This window comes from Papio anubis, chromosome 7 (assembly GCF_008728515.1).
Source record: "Papio anubis isolate 15944 chromosome 7, Panubis1.0, whole genome shotgun sequence".
Taxonomy (NCBI): domain Eukaryota; kingdom Metazoa; phylum Chordata; class Mammalia; order Primates; family Cercopithecidae; genus Papio; species Papio anubis.
The window spans coordinates 25,450,427-25,467,025 of NC_044982.1; the positions used below are offsets into that span (position 1 = coordinate 25,450,427).

The 16,599-nt window shown below is 41.3% G+C and overlaps 1 protein-coding gene and 1 long non-coding RNA gene across 4 annotated transcripts in view; one reads left to right on the forward strand and one right to left on the reverse strand.

Moving 5' to 3' along the window:
* Positions 1-803: 803 nt before the first annotated feature.
* Positions 804-5,575, reverse strand: LOC108586928. Its single transcript, XR_001904946.3, has 2 exons — positions 5,132-5,575; positions 804-1,129 (listed from the first exon to the last, which is right to left on the reverse strand). It is a non-coding gene; the product is annotated as an uncharacterized LOC108586928 (long non-coding RNA).
* Positions 5,576-5,688: 113 nt separating this feature from the next.
* The window catches only part of GTF2A1 (general transcription factor IIA subunit 1), a 45,640-nt gene continuing 34,729 nt past the window's right edge, over positions 5,689-16,599 (forward strand). Inside the window, exons 1-3 of one of the 3 annotated variants that reach the window (XM_031667933.1) lie at positions 5,689-6,123; positions 10,261-10,362; positions 16,513-16,579. Coding sequence is in view for 2 of the 3 variants with exons in the window: in XM_003902128.4 (XP_003902177.1) it covers positions 6,094-6,123; positions 10,261-10,362 (132 nt within the window). In the remaining variant the exon portion in view is untranslated. Of the gene's footprint in view, positions 6,124-6,680; positions 6,705-10,260; positions 10,363-16,512; positions 16,580-16,599 lie in introns of those variants that run through there. The other 2 variants (XM_003902128.4, XM_009212073.4) reach the window with 2 other exon arrangements.

Here is a 16,599-nt window from a genome sequence, read left to right on the forward strand (position 1 = left end):
ATTCCATAGTGGGTATATATATACATTCCTTATTTCTTCTTCCAGCTGCATAGTACTCACCTGTGTGCATGTACTATAGTTTATTCAACCAGCCTCCTTATATGGACATGTGGGACACGGACATATTATATAATCTTCTTATATAAAATATTTACTTTTTTGGGGGGTGGGATGGGTGTTAATGCAGTCCTACAATGAATAGTCTGGGGCATATATCTTTTCTTATAAAGATAAGAAAAGATACATGTATCTGTGGGACAGAGTCCTAGATTTGGCATTGCTAGGTCAATGGGCAAATTCATTCATAACTTTTACTACATATAGTTGGGCACACGTGTAACTAAGCAATCTGATATATTTAATCAATAAATCAGCTTTCAGCTTAAGGAATCATCTCATTATATTAACATACAAAAATTATGCTGTGGGCCAGGCGCGGTGGCTCACGCCTGTAATCCCAGCACTTTGGAAGGTCGAGGTAGGTGGATCACAAGGTCAGGAGTTCAAGACCAGCCTAGCCAAGATGGTGAAACCCCGTCTCTACTAAAAATACAAAAATTAGCAGGGCGTGGTGGCAGGCGCCTATAATCCCAGCTACTTGGGAGGCTGACGCAGGAGAATTGCTTGAATCCAGGGGGCAGAGGTTTCAGTGAGCCAAGGTCGAGCCACTGCACTCTAGCCTGGGCAACAGAGTAAGACTCCATCTCAAAACAAAAACAAAAACAAAAACAAACGCTGTGTACTTATAACCAGCTCAAGTCTGGCTGCTCATTGCTCAGAGGCTGAAAACATGAGAAGCGACATGTAGTGAAAGGATAGCAACTTTATTCAAATATTAGCAGTTGGGGGATGGACAGGCTCATGCCTTTAACAGATCACTCCAACTTTTTGGGCTGAGTGAAGGGGTTTAAGAAGCAGAAAGGTGTAGGAAATATGCAGGAGTAGCGCAGGAAGGTGTAGGTCTGTGTGCCTTCTTCTGATGGCCGTCTTCAGTGACTGCCTGCCTGGAGGCCCAGTTCACGTCATATGACCTCAGCTGGTAGTGCTGGACTAATGGTTCCTAATCCCCCTTGAGCAGGAGGATTCTGCAGTTGGGGTCTCTCCCTCTAGTTTGTTTCAAAATTGGCCCCTGGAATTTTTAAGCAAGCACATCAGTAAGATAAGTGAGCCCTGTTCTCAGAAGGGGCTGGTGAGAAAGGGACAAACAAAGTTTCAAAGTATGTTTCAAGGCTGAAAGCAAGCAAGTAAGAAAAAAAAGTTTTAAAATGCATTGTGAGGCTGGGATGCTGTTACATATTTACCACCTGAGTTATCAAAATTTGGCTAAGCTTCTTGTAAAGTAAGCATTGGCCACCGACATCATTATTTAAAAAAAATTTTTTTTGAGACAGGGTCTCGCTCTGTCTCCCAGGCTGGAATACAGTGGTGCAGTCTTGGCTCACTGCAGCCTCTGCCTCCTGGGTTCAAGTGATTCTTGTGCCTCAGCCTCCTGAGTAGTTGGGATTACAGGTATGCACAAGCATACCCAGCTAATTTTTGTATTTTTAGTAGAGATGGGTTTTCACCATGTTGGCCAGGCTGGTCTCAAACTTCTGACCTCAAGTGATCCACCCACCTCATCCTCCCAAAGTGCTGGGATTACTGACGTGAGCCACCACTCCTGGCTGTTGTTGTTTGTTTGAGACAGTCTGTTTCCAGCTCTGGTGCCCAGGCACGATCTTGGTTCACTGCAACCTCTGCCTCCCAAGTAGCTGGGATTACAGGCACATGCCACCATACCCCGCTAATTTTGAGCATTTTTAGTAGACATAGGGTTTCGCCATGTTGGCCAGGCTGGTCTTGAACTCCTGGCCTCAAGTGATCTGCCTGCCTCAGCCTCCCAAAGTGCTAGGATTACAGGCATGAACCACAACACATAGCCATCATTATTAAAATGTAATGGTAGTGTTCTACAAAGTGAGTTAAGAACATCTTTCCCCAGCTTTGATGATACTGGTGTAGCTGTTACAGTTACCATTAATAATAAAACACCCACCAAATACTTGTCAGAGCACTTCCTAGTACCTTTGATCTTCCAACAACGATAGGTGATGGTGATTATTTCACCTTATTGACACAGAGAGAATCATGGCACAATGTCACACAGGAATTTAGTGGCAAGAGTCAAACCTGATTCCACCAAAACTCCACACCAAGTTAACTTATTTTTGCTAAAAACTACAAACTGGTCTCCACTTCGTTCTACAGAAAATAACTTAGAGCTGGTTGGTGTTTTAAGGCATGAAGTAGCAATTTCAAACTAACTTACAACAGACAAAGACAATTTAAAAAGAGTTTTTAAAATCTCTTCATCACATGTATTGAACTGATTTGTGTGGTCACCAGTTTCTTCTTATAGCCACCACCAAAAATTTGTGCATGGGAAAATCGGCAGTTTCTTTGAAAATGACAGAAACATAGGTGAAATCTGAATGCAGTATAATTTTTTTTGGTAGGACTGAAATATGTATGCTTTCAGCAGCTTAAATGAATGCTATGACTATGCACTACCCTTTAAAACAAGAACTTTCATTAAGATTAGTAAACTTGCTGGGCATGGTGGCTTTCAGCTATACCCCAGCACTTTGGGAGGTCAAGGCAGGTGGATCACCCGAGGTCAGGAGTTCGAAACCAGCCTGGCCAACAATGGTGAAACCCCGTCTCTACCAAAACTACAAAAATAAGCTGGCGTGGTGGCGTGAGTCTGCAATTCCAGTTACTCGGAAAGCTGAGGCGGGAGAATAACTCGAACCCATGAGGCAGAGGCTGCAGTAAGCCGAGATCACACCACTGCACTCCAGTCTGGATGACAGAGCGAGACTCTGTCTCAAAAAGAAAGAAAGAAAGACAAACAAAAAAAAGAAATGATTAGTAAGCTCGAGGCATCTTTCTTCTTCAATTTTGTATCCTCCCAAAGTGCCCAATACTACTGAGCATGAGGACCTAAATAGGCTTCAAAACTAGTTTTGTTTTTTTCTTTCTTCACTATTTAAGAAAATGGAGTTTGATGGGAAATCACGAGATTTTAGTTTAAGCCAATTTCCACAATCTTTTTAGACTCTGTTCTTTCTTGGCATTGTTGCTAAAATAGTCATTTGGACAGTTAAATACTTAAATGTTTGGACATAGAAGGTTTGGTGTCATTTTGTGGATGGTATAACAAAATTTATACATTGATTTTTTTTCCCTTTTCTTCTCTTATTTTACAGTTATCTACTGTTTAGGCTGCATATTAAAAGAAAGACGCAACATTTTATCTCCCAATATAAATCATTTTGAAGTTAAAAAAACACACACAAACATTCATCACAAAGAGAGGACTGTTATGTATCTATCTAAGTACATGGCTGCTACAAAGTATGAGATCAAACAGCAAATCCTGTATAAATGTTTTATATAGTAGAAAGAGCTGTTAAAGTTAGAAACGTCATTCAAGCTGTAGGAGACCAACAATAAAAAGTTCAGATAGAAACAATTTACATATGATGCTAAATGTAATCTTACTTGGGAGTTTTCTCTCACAAATTTTCAGTTTTGTGAATTAAAAGGCTGCAGCTTCTAAGTATTCAGTCCTACAATTTTCGTGAAAGAACAGAAAATCTTTCTTTCTGAAACTAAACGGGATGGCACACATATGTTGCAATGAAGGCATATAACAGCTGTTGAGGGACTGGGAAACCAATATATTGGAATGGAATCCATGATGGCTAGATGCCAGACACACAAGCAATCTAAGTTCCTGGGTAAATATTAACCAAGTGCTTAGGTCTTTTTGCAATCTAGGTGTAAAGAGAGACGCCAACTCAGAGCCTCCAGGGAGTCTGATGGTCTTAAGGAGGCCAAGACTGGGTTTTCCACCATTTTAATCCAATAACTACATTCCATTATTTCACAGATTAAATCTGTGAAGAGCAAACCTCATAGCTTCTCTTCCATGTCCTGTCTGCAGTGGTTTTAACTTTAATTGATGGCAAAACTACTCAACCATTTAGTCAAGAATACCAAGTAGTAGGGAAGAAAACTAGGTGGAAAGTGAACGATTCCAGGTGCAAAGCGTTTGGGAGTATGTATACAGAGAAGCAAGAAGAAGTCCTCTCAATACGTAGTAAAACTTACCAGGAATGGTATTGTTTAGTGTAACTTTTCGGTTTGTCACTTGAATATTAAATGAATTACAAATGTTGATAGAATCATAATTTTATATAATACTGATTTCCTGTGATTTTTTTTCTTTAAGTGTCCCAGACCATGAAGCTGTACAGGAAACTGGGAAGCAACTAAGGGTTAAGAGGCGAACGAACTTGGTGTGAAAAGAAATCTCAAGGTTCATAGATATTCTCTACACCCATTCACAATCCCCCATTTTCTGGGTATTCAAGGCCTCTGGTTTCTCTAATCCCTGTTTTCAAGTCTTGGCAGGATTCACTTTTTTCCCTCTCTGGTAAGACGCCTTTGATATTTTTCAAATCCGGTTTCACCAGCACAGAACTTTGACATTTCGTTTTGCTTTGTCTGTGGAAGACAAACTCCCTCACTCATCCAAGCGACATTTCAAGTCCCTCAAAATTCCCAGGGACAAGAAAATTAGGTACTATGAATTCTGCCTTCCAAACAGCATTCTCTGTTCCGCTTGCAATGTCGATATAAAGGCAGGATTTGCTTGGGCAGAATAGGTCAAAAGCTTATTGAATTGCACATGGAACACAGCCTGCTTGCTCTCTTATAGCGAGAGGCCATGAGAGTTGCTGGGTCAAGGGCATGCATTTCAATGTGATCAGTCACTATACGTTGGCCATGCGGAGTCGCAGTATTTTGGCAATATTTTTAAAAACCAGGGAAAGTTACTGTGCTGTTATAATCCAAAGGCTGGTGGGGTTTTCTTCCCCACCGCATCTCCACTAGCGTGATAAATTAAAGTACGTGGGCTAGTAGAGAACTAACCTCTGGGCAACTTAAGCCTAGTCTTCGCAGCGTACCCAGTGTGGAAACAAACGAATCAGAGGTTACTAATTCTGGAATGTTAAAAGTGGGCCCCGATCGGCGTTTACTCCCTTTGGGAAATCCTATACAATTCTGCGCGCGAAAGACCCACCCTCGGTGAGGCGCGAAAGCCGAGAAGCTTATAGTCAAAGCCTCGCTGACAAATCAAGAGATGACTCCGCATTTAAAACCTTCCCGAACAGGAACGCGCCAGAGGCCGGAAGCTACGCCACGTGACCAATCCTCCTCCGCGGCCATTCCTAGTGAGGCAGTTGGCACCGCCTCTGTCACATTTCCTAGCTCCTACAGCGCGGGACCGGGCGGAAACGTGCGACAGGAGGCGGTCCCACCTAGCTTCGGAGTGTCACTAGAACTCGCGTCTTTTCCAGCAATGCTTTGCAAGTACTTCACCGCAAAGAACTGCCGCAGACTTCCGCCTGGGTGCCAACCACGTGATCAGGCGAGCGTTGGAGAGGCGTAGGTCCGACTACACTAGTTCACTCCCCGGGCTCCGCCAGCCCAGCACCCACCACGGCGCGTGACAACGCGGCTCGCGGCGGCCTCCGCCCCGGCGCGCCTGCGCACGCGGCTCTCGCGGTGTCTCGCGCTCAGCCCCGCCCACATCTGCCCCCGCCCTTTCCGCCCCTCCCTCCCCCTTCACCCTGTTTCTCGGCGGCGGCGGCGGCGGTGGCGGCTCGCGCAGCTTGTTGGCTCGCTATATAAAGGAGAGAAGCGGGCGGACCGGACGGCTGGAGCTGCAGCCGGTGGCGGCAGCGGCGGCGCAGGGAGCGGCGACCGGTGGTGGTTTCCCTCCTTGGCGCGGGGTGGGGGAGGCGGGCGGCGCCCCGGACCTAAGGGTCGTGGCTTTTAAAGGCGATTCTCGAGGTTTTTAGCTGCGGGAGGAGTGCCCCCCTCCTCCTCTCTCCGCTCTCCTTACTCCTTCAGGATTGATTTTGTTTAAAATTTTTTCCCCAATCTTGCGGTGATTTGGGTCACCCTCCGGGTGTTTTAGTTTTGGTTTGTTTTATCTTGTTTCTTGGGTTGCCCCTCTTGTTTGTGTTATTATTATTGGAAATGGCGAACTCGGCAAATACAAACACCGTGGTAAGGACGTGGTTCGATGGCCGGCGGGGGCTTCGTTCAGGCGGCAGCAACAGCCAGACCAGGCAGGGGCAGGAGGACGAAGCGGCGACTCCAGCCTCGACTCTTCAGCCAATCCGCGCGGGCCGCCCGCCGCCCGCCCGCTTCCGCCTCGGGCGGATCGGGCCGGAGGCGCCGGGCGGCGGAGGCGGGGGCGCCGAGGGCTCGCGGCGCGGGAGGGGCAGGGGCGCCGGCGGGAGCCCTGGGGCCGCCGCGGGTCGGGCCGGGCCGCGGAGGCGGTTGGGCCCGGGCGGGCGTGCAGCCCCGGCCCCAGAACCCGGCCGCCGGGAGGGAGGGCGGGAGGGAAGCCGCCGCTTCCCCGCGAGGGGCCCGTCCGCGACTGGCGCCCGGCGAGGGCTCCCCGAGCGGCTGCAGGGTAAAAAGCCGTGTCTGGGGAATCGGGCGAACCCCCGAGACCCACCGTGATCCACTTTGATGCAGTGGAAGAATAATGTGTGTTCTTTGAGGGGTTACCAGGTTTTCTGAAGCTGTTGTGCTTTGGGAACCTTCACTGGGGCCATTTTATGTTTAAAAAAAGGACGAAGGTTGGTTGAAAAGCACTTATCTCAGTTCCTTCCGAATGGGTAAAATGGCGAAGGGGAAGACCCCCATCGTATCTTCGACTAGCAGAAGCACCAAAACAAACAAGAAAAGCCTGCAGTGGTCCAAGTGTCCCCGCTTTCGCCTTGAAATTTACCTACTTCTTCCCGTTGGTCCCTTTTTGGTTACTTGAGATCACGTAGGTTTGCAAAAAGCAGTCACATAAATAACCTTTTCAGTCACCAACGCAATGTGATCACTAGTCCACCCAACTCTTATTTTTATGATGACAATAAAACACGTTTTTGCCCTGTCCCAAATGCCGCAGACCAGCCCGCGGCCGCCCGACACCGTACCGTTGGCGACTCGGGTCGATCCATCATGGCTGCGGCCGCTTACCCTGCTTTTCAGTCCCTGAGCCTTGTGGTCCTCCTCCCTTTGGCTGCCCTGTTTATATAGAGCCATTGCCGCTCTCTAATATAGACTCTGCCAGGATGGGAAGGTGCTTTTCAGTCCTACGTCACCGCCTCTCCATTTAAACACCAGATCCGGCTTTAAATAGTGAGAGCTGCTGAGAGCGGGGCTGGGAGGTGCGTGCTCCCGAGGCGAGAGCCAGGCGCGTGCAGAGCTCAATTTATTTCTAGGTCCTTTTTTCACGCTGTAATTTCTCATCCGTCGGGGGCTGCTTTCAGAGCCCCAAGTTTTGGTTTTGTTCCTAGCAGCAGCCAGGATTTGCCTTCTTTGTTTGCTAGGGGAAATATATCCGAATCGCTGTCCCTTTTTATTTTGTTTACAGTTTTCAAAATTTATAATTTAAAACAAAGAGTTTTAGATAAGATGGTCTAGCCGTTTTTCTTGTGTGCATTATTTTCGGGAATTTAAAAAACTGTTTTCAACATTGAAAGTGTTAGCTACAGAGGACTCGGTTTTGGTAGTGTTTTGTTTAAGTATTCAAGAAATATGTTAGAAATATAGCTCCCAATATTACATTATGTTTTCCTATAGTAAATATAAAAGACACGAGGCTTTTCAGAGAAATAGATAAGTACCTAAAGCTTCATTATAGGACCATTTATGTGTAGGAGAATCATGAGTAATTAGAGGGAAGAGACATGCTGCAAACTGGATTAAAAAAAATTCTAAGTAGAACTTTATTGCCTTGGATATTAACATGGGTATCCGGTGTAAAAATTATTCCAATTTATCTTCCAGCATTGCATCAGGGAATTAACATTTTTGAAGGAAACCTTCTAACAAATCACTTAATGCCACTAGTGGCCCTCTTATTTACCAGTTCTTAAGTTTGAAATAACCTGTTTTTTAAAAATCAGGATAAACCTAAATTGTATTTCGTGAAAGATAGAAACTTTGCCTGAAATATAGCGTAGAATTTTAAGTAATAATTTAGAAATTTCTTGTTTCGAATACTATGTGCCCACATACTTTTCAAAAATTATCTTGAGGGCTTTTCAAATTGTGAACAATTCTGCTAAATTACTTATTAGGCATGTATTTTGTGAAGAGTACACATTTCCCTTCCTTCAACTATAGAGCTTATGAAGCTGTTAAGTGGTCAAGTTGTGAGTTCATTAAGACACAAAAATAAAATCTTAAAGAATGATTCATTAAGTAGAGAGTACTAGAAGAAAGCAGATTTATACCTATACGTGTCTGGATCTCCAAGCAACAGGTTTTTAGAGGTAACTGACTTCAGAAACACCAAAACACCGTCTAGTTTACTGAAAAGCAGACATATTGTCAATTTCAGATTGATATTCCCAATTTAAAATATATTGCCCTCCTAATGTCTTGAGGAGTCATTGTTGGTTAAAACACACACACACACACTTTACAGAGATACTTTTGTAATTCAGTTAAGTCACTTTAGGCAAGGTGATGTCCATAGTCAGATATACTTTCCTTATATATAGAATTAGAATGTTAAAGTAGGGACTATAGAAATGTGCATTTTACAGATGAACAAACTTCAAGAGGAAGATTTGGCAAAATAAAGCAGGTTAGTGAGTGAAACAGTAAAGCAAGAACCCGGATATTTGAATTGGTTTTCTTGTAATGAGAAGGACTAAATAGTTTTTAATGGTTGAGGTAAATTGTACTGACAAACTCATTTGTATTTTGTTTGTTTTCTGAGACAGGGTCTGGGCCTGTCACCCAGGCTGAAGGGCAGTGCTACAATCTTGGCTCACTGCATCCTTTCCCTTCTGGGCTCAAGCCATCCTCCCACCTCAGCCTCCCAAGTAGCTGGGACTACGGGCACGTGCCACTATTCCTGGCTAATTTTTTGTATAGACTGAGTTTCACTATGTAACCCAGACTGGTCTTGAACTCCTGAGCTCAAGTGATCCTCTCAAAATGCTGGGATTACAGGTCATTGCATCTGGCCTCATTATTTGTAGTTTTCACAAGACAAGGACACATTTTCTTAGCAGTTCCCCCTGTGTCACAGTGTTGCTGATAAGAGATGGTAGTGAAACACATATTTCTGTTTGAAGTTTGCTCATGAGAACAAACACTTAGTTTTTTTTGGTAGCCATTTAACCTTAAGCAAGGTATGAAACACAAGTAATGAGAAGACCTCTAAAAAGCTTGTTAACCATAACTCTCTGGTAATGGGTAGGATTTATAACCTGGCAACTCTAGTTTTGTCAAGGCAGCTCTAGTTTTGTCATCTGACATGACTTCCTTTTGTCTTACAGGTTAAAAATAGGATGTGGATTGGGCTAATTGTTCTATCTCCCACCTTGTAGTTTTAAAAAAATTTTTATTTTTTGAAAGTTCTTTCACATCTATTCTCATTTTGCCCATTTTACCATTCAACCTTCTAGAAGCCAGCTCCTTTACTTCCCGCTCCTCCTTCAAGTAATACCAACAGTGCTAATTATAATAATAATAATAAACGTTTAGAGGGTTTATGTTCATTATAATGTTTCATAGCATTATCTGGGCAGTAGTAGAGGAGAAATTCTGGGAAGGAAATCAGTGTACCTTGTTTCTTTGGGACCTTGAGACCTGTCATTGCGGGTGTGTGAGTAGTTTAATGGTGTAGCTTGAAAGTACAGACTGGGTCACACAACAGAAGTTAGGTGATTTTTAAACCTGAATGTTCATTAGGTTGCAGATTATTACCAGGCAGATGACTCCCGGACGTAAGATTCTCCAAAGTCTTAAGATTTAGTGGTGAGGTAGTAAAACATACAACAGAGTTCAAACCAAGCATGGAATAGTAGAAGCCAGACGTAAGCAACCCCTGAAGCTGTTATTGAACATTACATTAGGTATTTTGACTGTAACATAGGAAATTATAATTGAAAATTGTATGGACCTTGTAGGCATAGGGACCTTCTATTTATGAATTGCATTAATCTTAAAATTTTTATTAAAGTATGCAGTCATCAAATCCAGTTTATGGCAAATGATGGTGGTCGTATCTTTAAATTCATATGTAGTTAGTTGGCAAAATGACTATTATATTGGTTTTGAATTATACATTGTAACCTGTGAAAAACTGTCTTTATCAAGTCTTTTATTTTTCCTTTAAAGCCTAAATTGTACAGATCTGTGATTGAAGATGTCATTAATGACGTGAGAGACATCTTTCTGGACGATGGAGTGGATGAACAAGTACTGATGGAACTAAAAACCGTAAGTTTGTCTTTTAAAAAATATTCGTACCTTTTCACCCCAAATCATTTTCTTTAGTCAGAGATGAATCTGTAATTTTTCTGTAGGGTGAACGTATAGTTTAATGAAATGTGCTGGTTTTAAATCCCAACTGTACCATGCATTCTTCCTCTGACCTTAGGCAGGCTACATTTATATTTCAGTTTCTTTACATGTAAGATGGAAATTGGTAGTATTTACCTTATAGGTTTGTTTTGAGGATTAAATGGAATAACCATATAAAATCTTAGCACAATGCCTGATAGTAGCATTAGCAGTTATTATTGGATAGTTAACATTCTACATTTTAGGGTCTAATTACTTGACATGCCTGGAAGAGTTTTCTTGCTTTCTTTTTTCTTTTTTTTTTTTTTTTTTGAGACAGGGTTGGGCTCTGTCGCCCAGCTGGAGTGCAGTGGCACAATCTGGACTTACTGCAACCTCTGCCTCCCAGGCTCAAACCATCCTCCCACCTCTGGGACTACAGGCACATGCCAGCATGCCTGGCTAATTTTTGTATTTTTGGTAGGGATGGTTTTCACCATGTTAAGGCTGCTTTCGAACTCCTGGCTGCAAGTGATCCTCCCGCCTCGGCCTCCCAAAGTGCTAGGATTATGGACGTGAGACACAGTGCCCAGCTTTAATCTTGCCTTTTTTTAATGGTCTTAATGTACCTGTATTCTAAGTGTGTTTTAAGTTGTAGGGAGTAAGTGCTTGATAAAAGAATTTTAGGTTCTTGAAGTAGACCCTTTATGTAGGCCAAATGTTTTAAATATATTTTACATTAAGAGCTGGTTTTCTGTATCTTGGATTTAAGCAGAAATATTTAGTTTTTTTATTGGCAGTTGTGTTTTCCTTGCAGTGTAATGACTCATGAAATTGTGGACTATTTTTGCCCTGTTGGTTAGAATAGTGGTTCTCAAGGTATATAGTTCATGGAGTCCTGGGTTCTCCCCAAGGGTTCTTTCCAGGGGTCCACAAGGTTGACTAAATGCTCAAGTCTGGAAAATCATAGTTTGCCTTCATTCTTTCAAGTAAAAGTTGTATTCTGTGAGAAAAGTGGCCAGTTAAATTCATAACTCAAGCGCACAGATGCTTTTCCTTGAGATAACTGTAAATAAGCAGCAGAAATGCTGTATGCATACTTCTCATTTCTGAATATTAAAAAGATGTGGACTCAGTGTTGATACTAAGAAATTTGATTGTTTGATATTCTGTAATGAAGTGTGTTTACATTAGAAAGATCCATATAATTCATTGAACTTGTATTTTCTGAATGTCCAATGCATGATGTTGGAAAATTCATTCAAAATGCAAGATAAATTAATGAACTTTAACAGTATGAAAAGTTCATAGTTACATGGTTTCATATTCTGCATTGTAACTAACTTGTAAGAAACTATCACTTAAAAGTACCTTTTCTTTTCCTAACTACTTAACTGTAGGAAGGCAGATTTTCTTTGTATACCTCAACCAAAACAAAGCGAAAACACAGGCAGATATGAGAATCTAGCTATTTTCCTTGAAGTCGTTTGTCATTCTCACTCAATTTTATTTACTAAAATATGACTATTTTCAGAAAACTGTTATTTATGTTAACATATAATGGATCCATTATTTCTAAACAGATTAGTAAGCATTAAACATTTGTTATAATTTCTGTTACTATAAATATAGGGGGGTGTAATTCACATACAGAGAAGCTCTTTGAGGGTCTCAGTAATTTTTTAAAGTGATAAAGCATCCTGAGGTAAAAGAGTTTTAGAACTGCTGGTTTAGAAGTTGAGTATTAAGCTCCTTTAAGTCTATGTACAAATAAATAATCACAGTTAATAAATGTTAAGGAACATTTGTTGTGGTGTCATTTATCCAACATAGGTTTGGAGGCTGCAGCTTGGCAACCAGTTTATTTTACGTAAAGCAAATCTCACCTTGATTGTGGTGATGAAGTAGGTCTTGATGTATTTATTAACAGATATCTGCAGGAAACTTCTCTAGAATTTTCAATAAGAATATTCTTGTGTGAGGAGTTTCAGACCAGCCTGGCCAACATGGTGAAACCCTATCTCTACTAAAAATACAAAAATTAGCTGGGCATGGTGGTACGTGCCTGTAATCCTAGCTACTGGGGAGGCTGAGGCAGGAGTATGGCTTGAACCCAGGAGGCGGAGGTTGCAGTGAGCCGAGATCGTGCCACTACACTCCAGCCTGGGTGACAGAGCAAGACTCTGTCTTGGAAAAAAAACAAAAACAAGAGTATACCTGTGTGAGGTAAGAAAAATATATAGGTGTGAAACAGATGAGCAAATATGTATTTACCTTGAGAAAAATGTAAGGGTTACTAATAGTGAAGAGTAGGTATCTAAAAATACAAGTGTAAGAGTGCTAATTCTGAGATATGAGTTGGAAGAAGAACAATATAAATTGTTCAAGTAGCATGAAGTAACTGAGGGATGTGAATAATTAGAAAACAAGCTTATTTTGATTCCTTAGTGTAACGTGGAATGAGATTTTTGCAATTTATGTTATACTTTTATAATGGTTGTCCTTGTGGTTTCGTGACCTTGTATAGAAAATGCAGCATTTTTAGGTGTAGAAAATCAGTTCTAAAGATGTTAGGTAATTTTCTCTAGGTCAAATTCTAGTGGTCAGTCTGGGTTGTTATCTACTCTTGCTTTTCATAATGAAAATCTGGAGAATTTATTTTTCCTATCTTTAACAGTAGAATCGAGACGTTCTCTTGAAGAGAATGCGCTATCTTTGAGACCAAATGTTTCCACCTCCATTTTTATTATGTATGACTTTTTTGGTACATATTTTATAGGTAACACACTGATTTTTAGTTTAATACTTAGGTTTTAATGGCAAAAAATGTGACCTACTCAACTTTGAATCCCCAGCTTCTACCGCAATGTCTGGGCATATGTGGTTGGCATTCAGTAAGTATTTGATTGAACTGTTTGATAACAGATATGGCACCTGAATCTAACTGAACAAAATAGTGTAATATTCTTGTTGTTTTTAAATGGGCCATACTCTTCTATCTGGGTTGTATTGAAGTTAAAAATAAAACTGTTAGACTAAAATGAGTTTATTTTAATTCTCTGCACTGAATTTCTTCAGGATCTCATTAGAATTTCTAGAATATGCCCTAGATTTAACAGCTGGACAGCCAGCATTGTCCAATAGAACTTTCTGCAGTGATGAAAGTGTTCTATATCTGTGCTCTTCAGTAGGGTAGCCACTATCCACATGTGCTTATTAAGCGCTCAAAATGTGGTTGGTGGAACTGAGCAACTGAATTTTTATTAATCTAAACCTAAATCACTACATATGACTGATTGCTGCCATATTGGACTGCTCAGGTTTAGACATTCTTGCTTAATAAAACGAACTTTAATTTCGTATTTTATGGTTTAGAAACACTGGCATTATTAGCTCTAGCCCCTCTCCCCACTTTTTGGGGCCATTTTACAAACTTATCAAAAGCTTGTATAAGGCTATAAAGGAGGCAGTGGTGAATTAGATTGAGGACAAAGATGAATGATGAGAATGCATGTAATTTGAGGGTTAATGAGGTAATGCAGAAAGGGAGATGATAAGAATATTTCAACCCAGTCGTCGAGGTTATCTCTTGAACCACTGCGGGCCTACGTTAATGTGTAAACTATGAGAGGTAGGAAAAACAATAAAATACAGCCCTGGTTTTCAGTAAATCTATATTTGAATATAAATGTGTTTTGGATTGATGAGTGTCTATGGGTGGGAATGACACTGTAGAAATTCTCTTCAAAGTGAATGATAAAATCAGCCGGATTTCTAGATTTTCCGACCTACCTATGTCCAGACATCAAGTTCTGTGGGAGATATAAAACATTTTTTCTCTTTTTAATAAAACAAATAAAATGAGAAGAGTTGCCTCAATTGGAAGTATATCTGAAATTCAGTTTATCTGCCTCTGGTTCAGATATCTCAACATTGGCATTATTGACATTTTGCACCAGTTAATTCTTCGTTGCAGGGGCTGTCCTATTAATTGTAGGATGTTAGCAGCACAACTGGCCTCTGCCCACTAGATGCCAGTAGCACCCTTCAGTTGTATCCAGAAATGTCTCTAGACATTGCCAGATGTCGCTGGGGGGCAAAATCACCTCTGGCTGAGAACCACTATTCTAAATATACTCTAGCTGTATACATAAAAAGTACTTGATATACTCTAATTATATATAAATATTTGGACCATAAGTTGAATGATAATCTACTATTTCATTTCATTTACTCTTAGGGAAAGCTCTGTTTCTCCAGCACTGTTTCTTGGGAACCTAGAAGTGTAATATATTTTATCCAGGAGCTAGATGTTTTGTGAAAGTAGGAGAATCCTTCAGAATTTCTAGCCCACCATGTTGCCAGGTTTAGCCACCTAACCTCTGGGCTTGTGATGTGAGGGGCTGCAATGCAGGTCTCTGATATGGCCTGGAGACATTTTCTCCATGGTCTTGGGGATTAACAGTAGGGAAGCAGTAAGGGGATTAACTTGGGGAGCAGTAAGTCCACTTATCTATAAAATCTCATGATTTTATATTCCAAGTAGACTTGGAATGTGCTTTGACAAAGTCATTTAGCTAATAAATGATAGAGCCACGAACCTAGCCCTTTTGCATCCATGTGACATATACAGTACTTAGCAGTAGGAAGGAAGGTAAGAGAGTTTTGACTAGATCTTGGGTTGTTGGTGGGTGGCACCTGAGATGGTTTTGAGGGTTGGCGACCTGCTCTGATAGCAGCAGTCCAGTTTAGAGACTAGGAGTTTGAACTAGTACTGGGATTAAAGGGAGGCAAGTGAGGGTCCTGGGGTGCAGAATACAAAGAGACATTCACTCTCTAGCCCTGACTGGGACATTGGAGTCAGACCACCTGGTTTATATCCCTATTCTGTCTGTCATTAGTTAGAGCGATCTTGGATAAGCTACCTAACTTCTTTCTCATCAGATTCTTTTTCTGTAAAAAGTCATAATAATATCTATCTTACAGAATTTTTGTGAAAAAACTAGTCTGTACATGTGTTTATAAAGTACACAGAATTTAGTAAGTTTTAGTTACCAGTCTGGTTAACACGATATACAAATGTACACGTGAATCATTTTGGGTACAGAAGATGAATTTTCTCCATCTAATTTCAGATACCTTGCAAAGATTAGTATTCCTGATTGTGTTCAATACTGTATTAGAGGCTGCGTGCGGTGGCTCATGCCTGTAATTCCAGCACTTTGGGAGGCCGAGGTGGGCGAATCACTTGGGGTCAGGAGTTTGAGACTAGCCTGGCCAACATGGTGAAACCCCGTCTCTACTAAAAATACAAAAATTAGCCGGGCATGGTGGCATGTGTTTGTAATCCCAGCCACTGGGGAGGCTGAGGCCGGAGAATTGCTTGAACCCAGGAGGCAGAGGTTGTAGTGAGCCGAGATCGCGCCATTACACTCTAGCCTGGACAACAAAGTGACACTCCACATCAGAAAAAAAAAAAAAAAGAAAGAAATACGTTAGTATGATTACTATTGCCAAAATAGTGTTTCATTGTTTATTTATTTTATTTTCATTATGTTGGTTGGGCTGGTCTTCAACTCCTGGCCTCGTGATCTTTCACCTCAGCCTCCCAAAGTGCTGGGTTTACAGGCATGAGCCTCTACGCCCAGCCTCATTGTTCATTTTAAATAGTTGATATCTAATATTTTGATAAATAAAGATTGTGTGAAAATGGAATTGTAGACATTAAATTAATTTGAACTTTATGGTAATTGGCATTATAAGCTTAATACAAAGTACTTGTATGATCCTCTTTTTGCATGTCTTACATTACCTAGAACCAGTATTATAGTACTTGGTACATAATGATTTTCGGTAGATTACCCGCCTCTCCCAAAGCTGTTGGAAATATGTGGGGCCATGTTCAACATTTCATGAGGATTTTTGGCATTTACTAGACAGCAGCCAGGAATGTTGCAATTCCTGCATATTTCTTGTGGGACCATTCTGTATGATAAAGAATTGTCCTGCCCAAAATGTCAGTAGCATCCTTATATAGGAACAGTATTCTAGAAGACAAATAGTTTTGTTTTCCCTCTTTGAAGTTAGATCCTGAATAAGACAGTTGCTGCCTAGAAGATATTCATACTTTGATAGAAGTCGTAGACTTTGTGTGGTAAGTACAAAATAGAAATA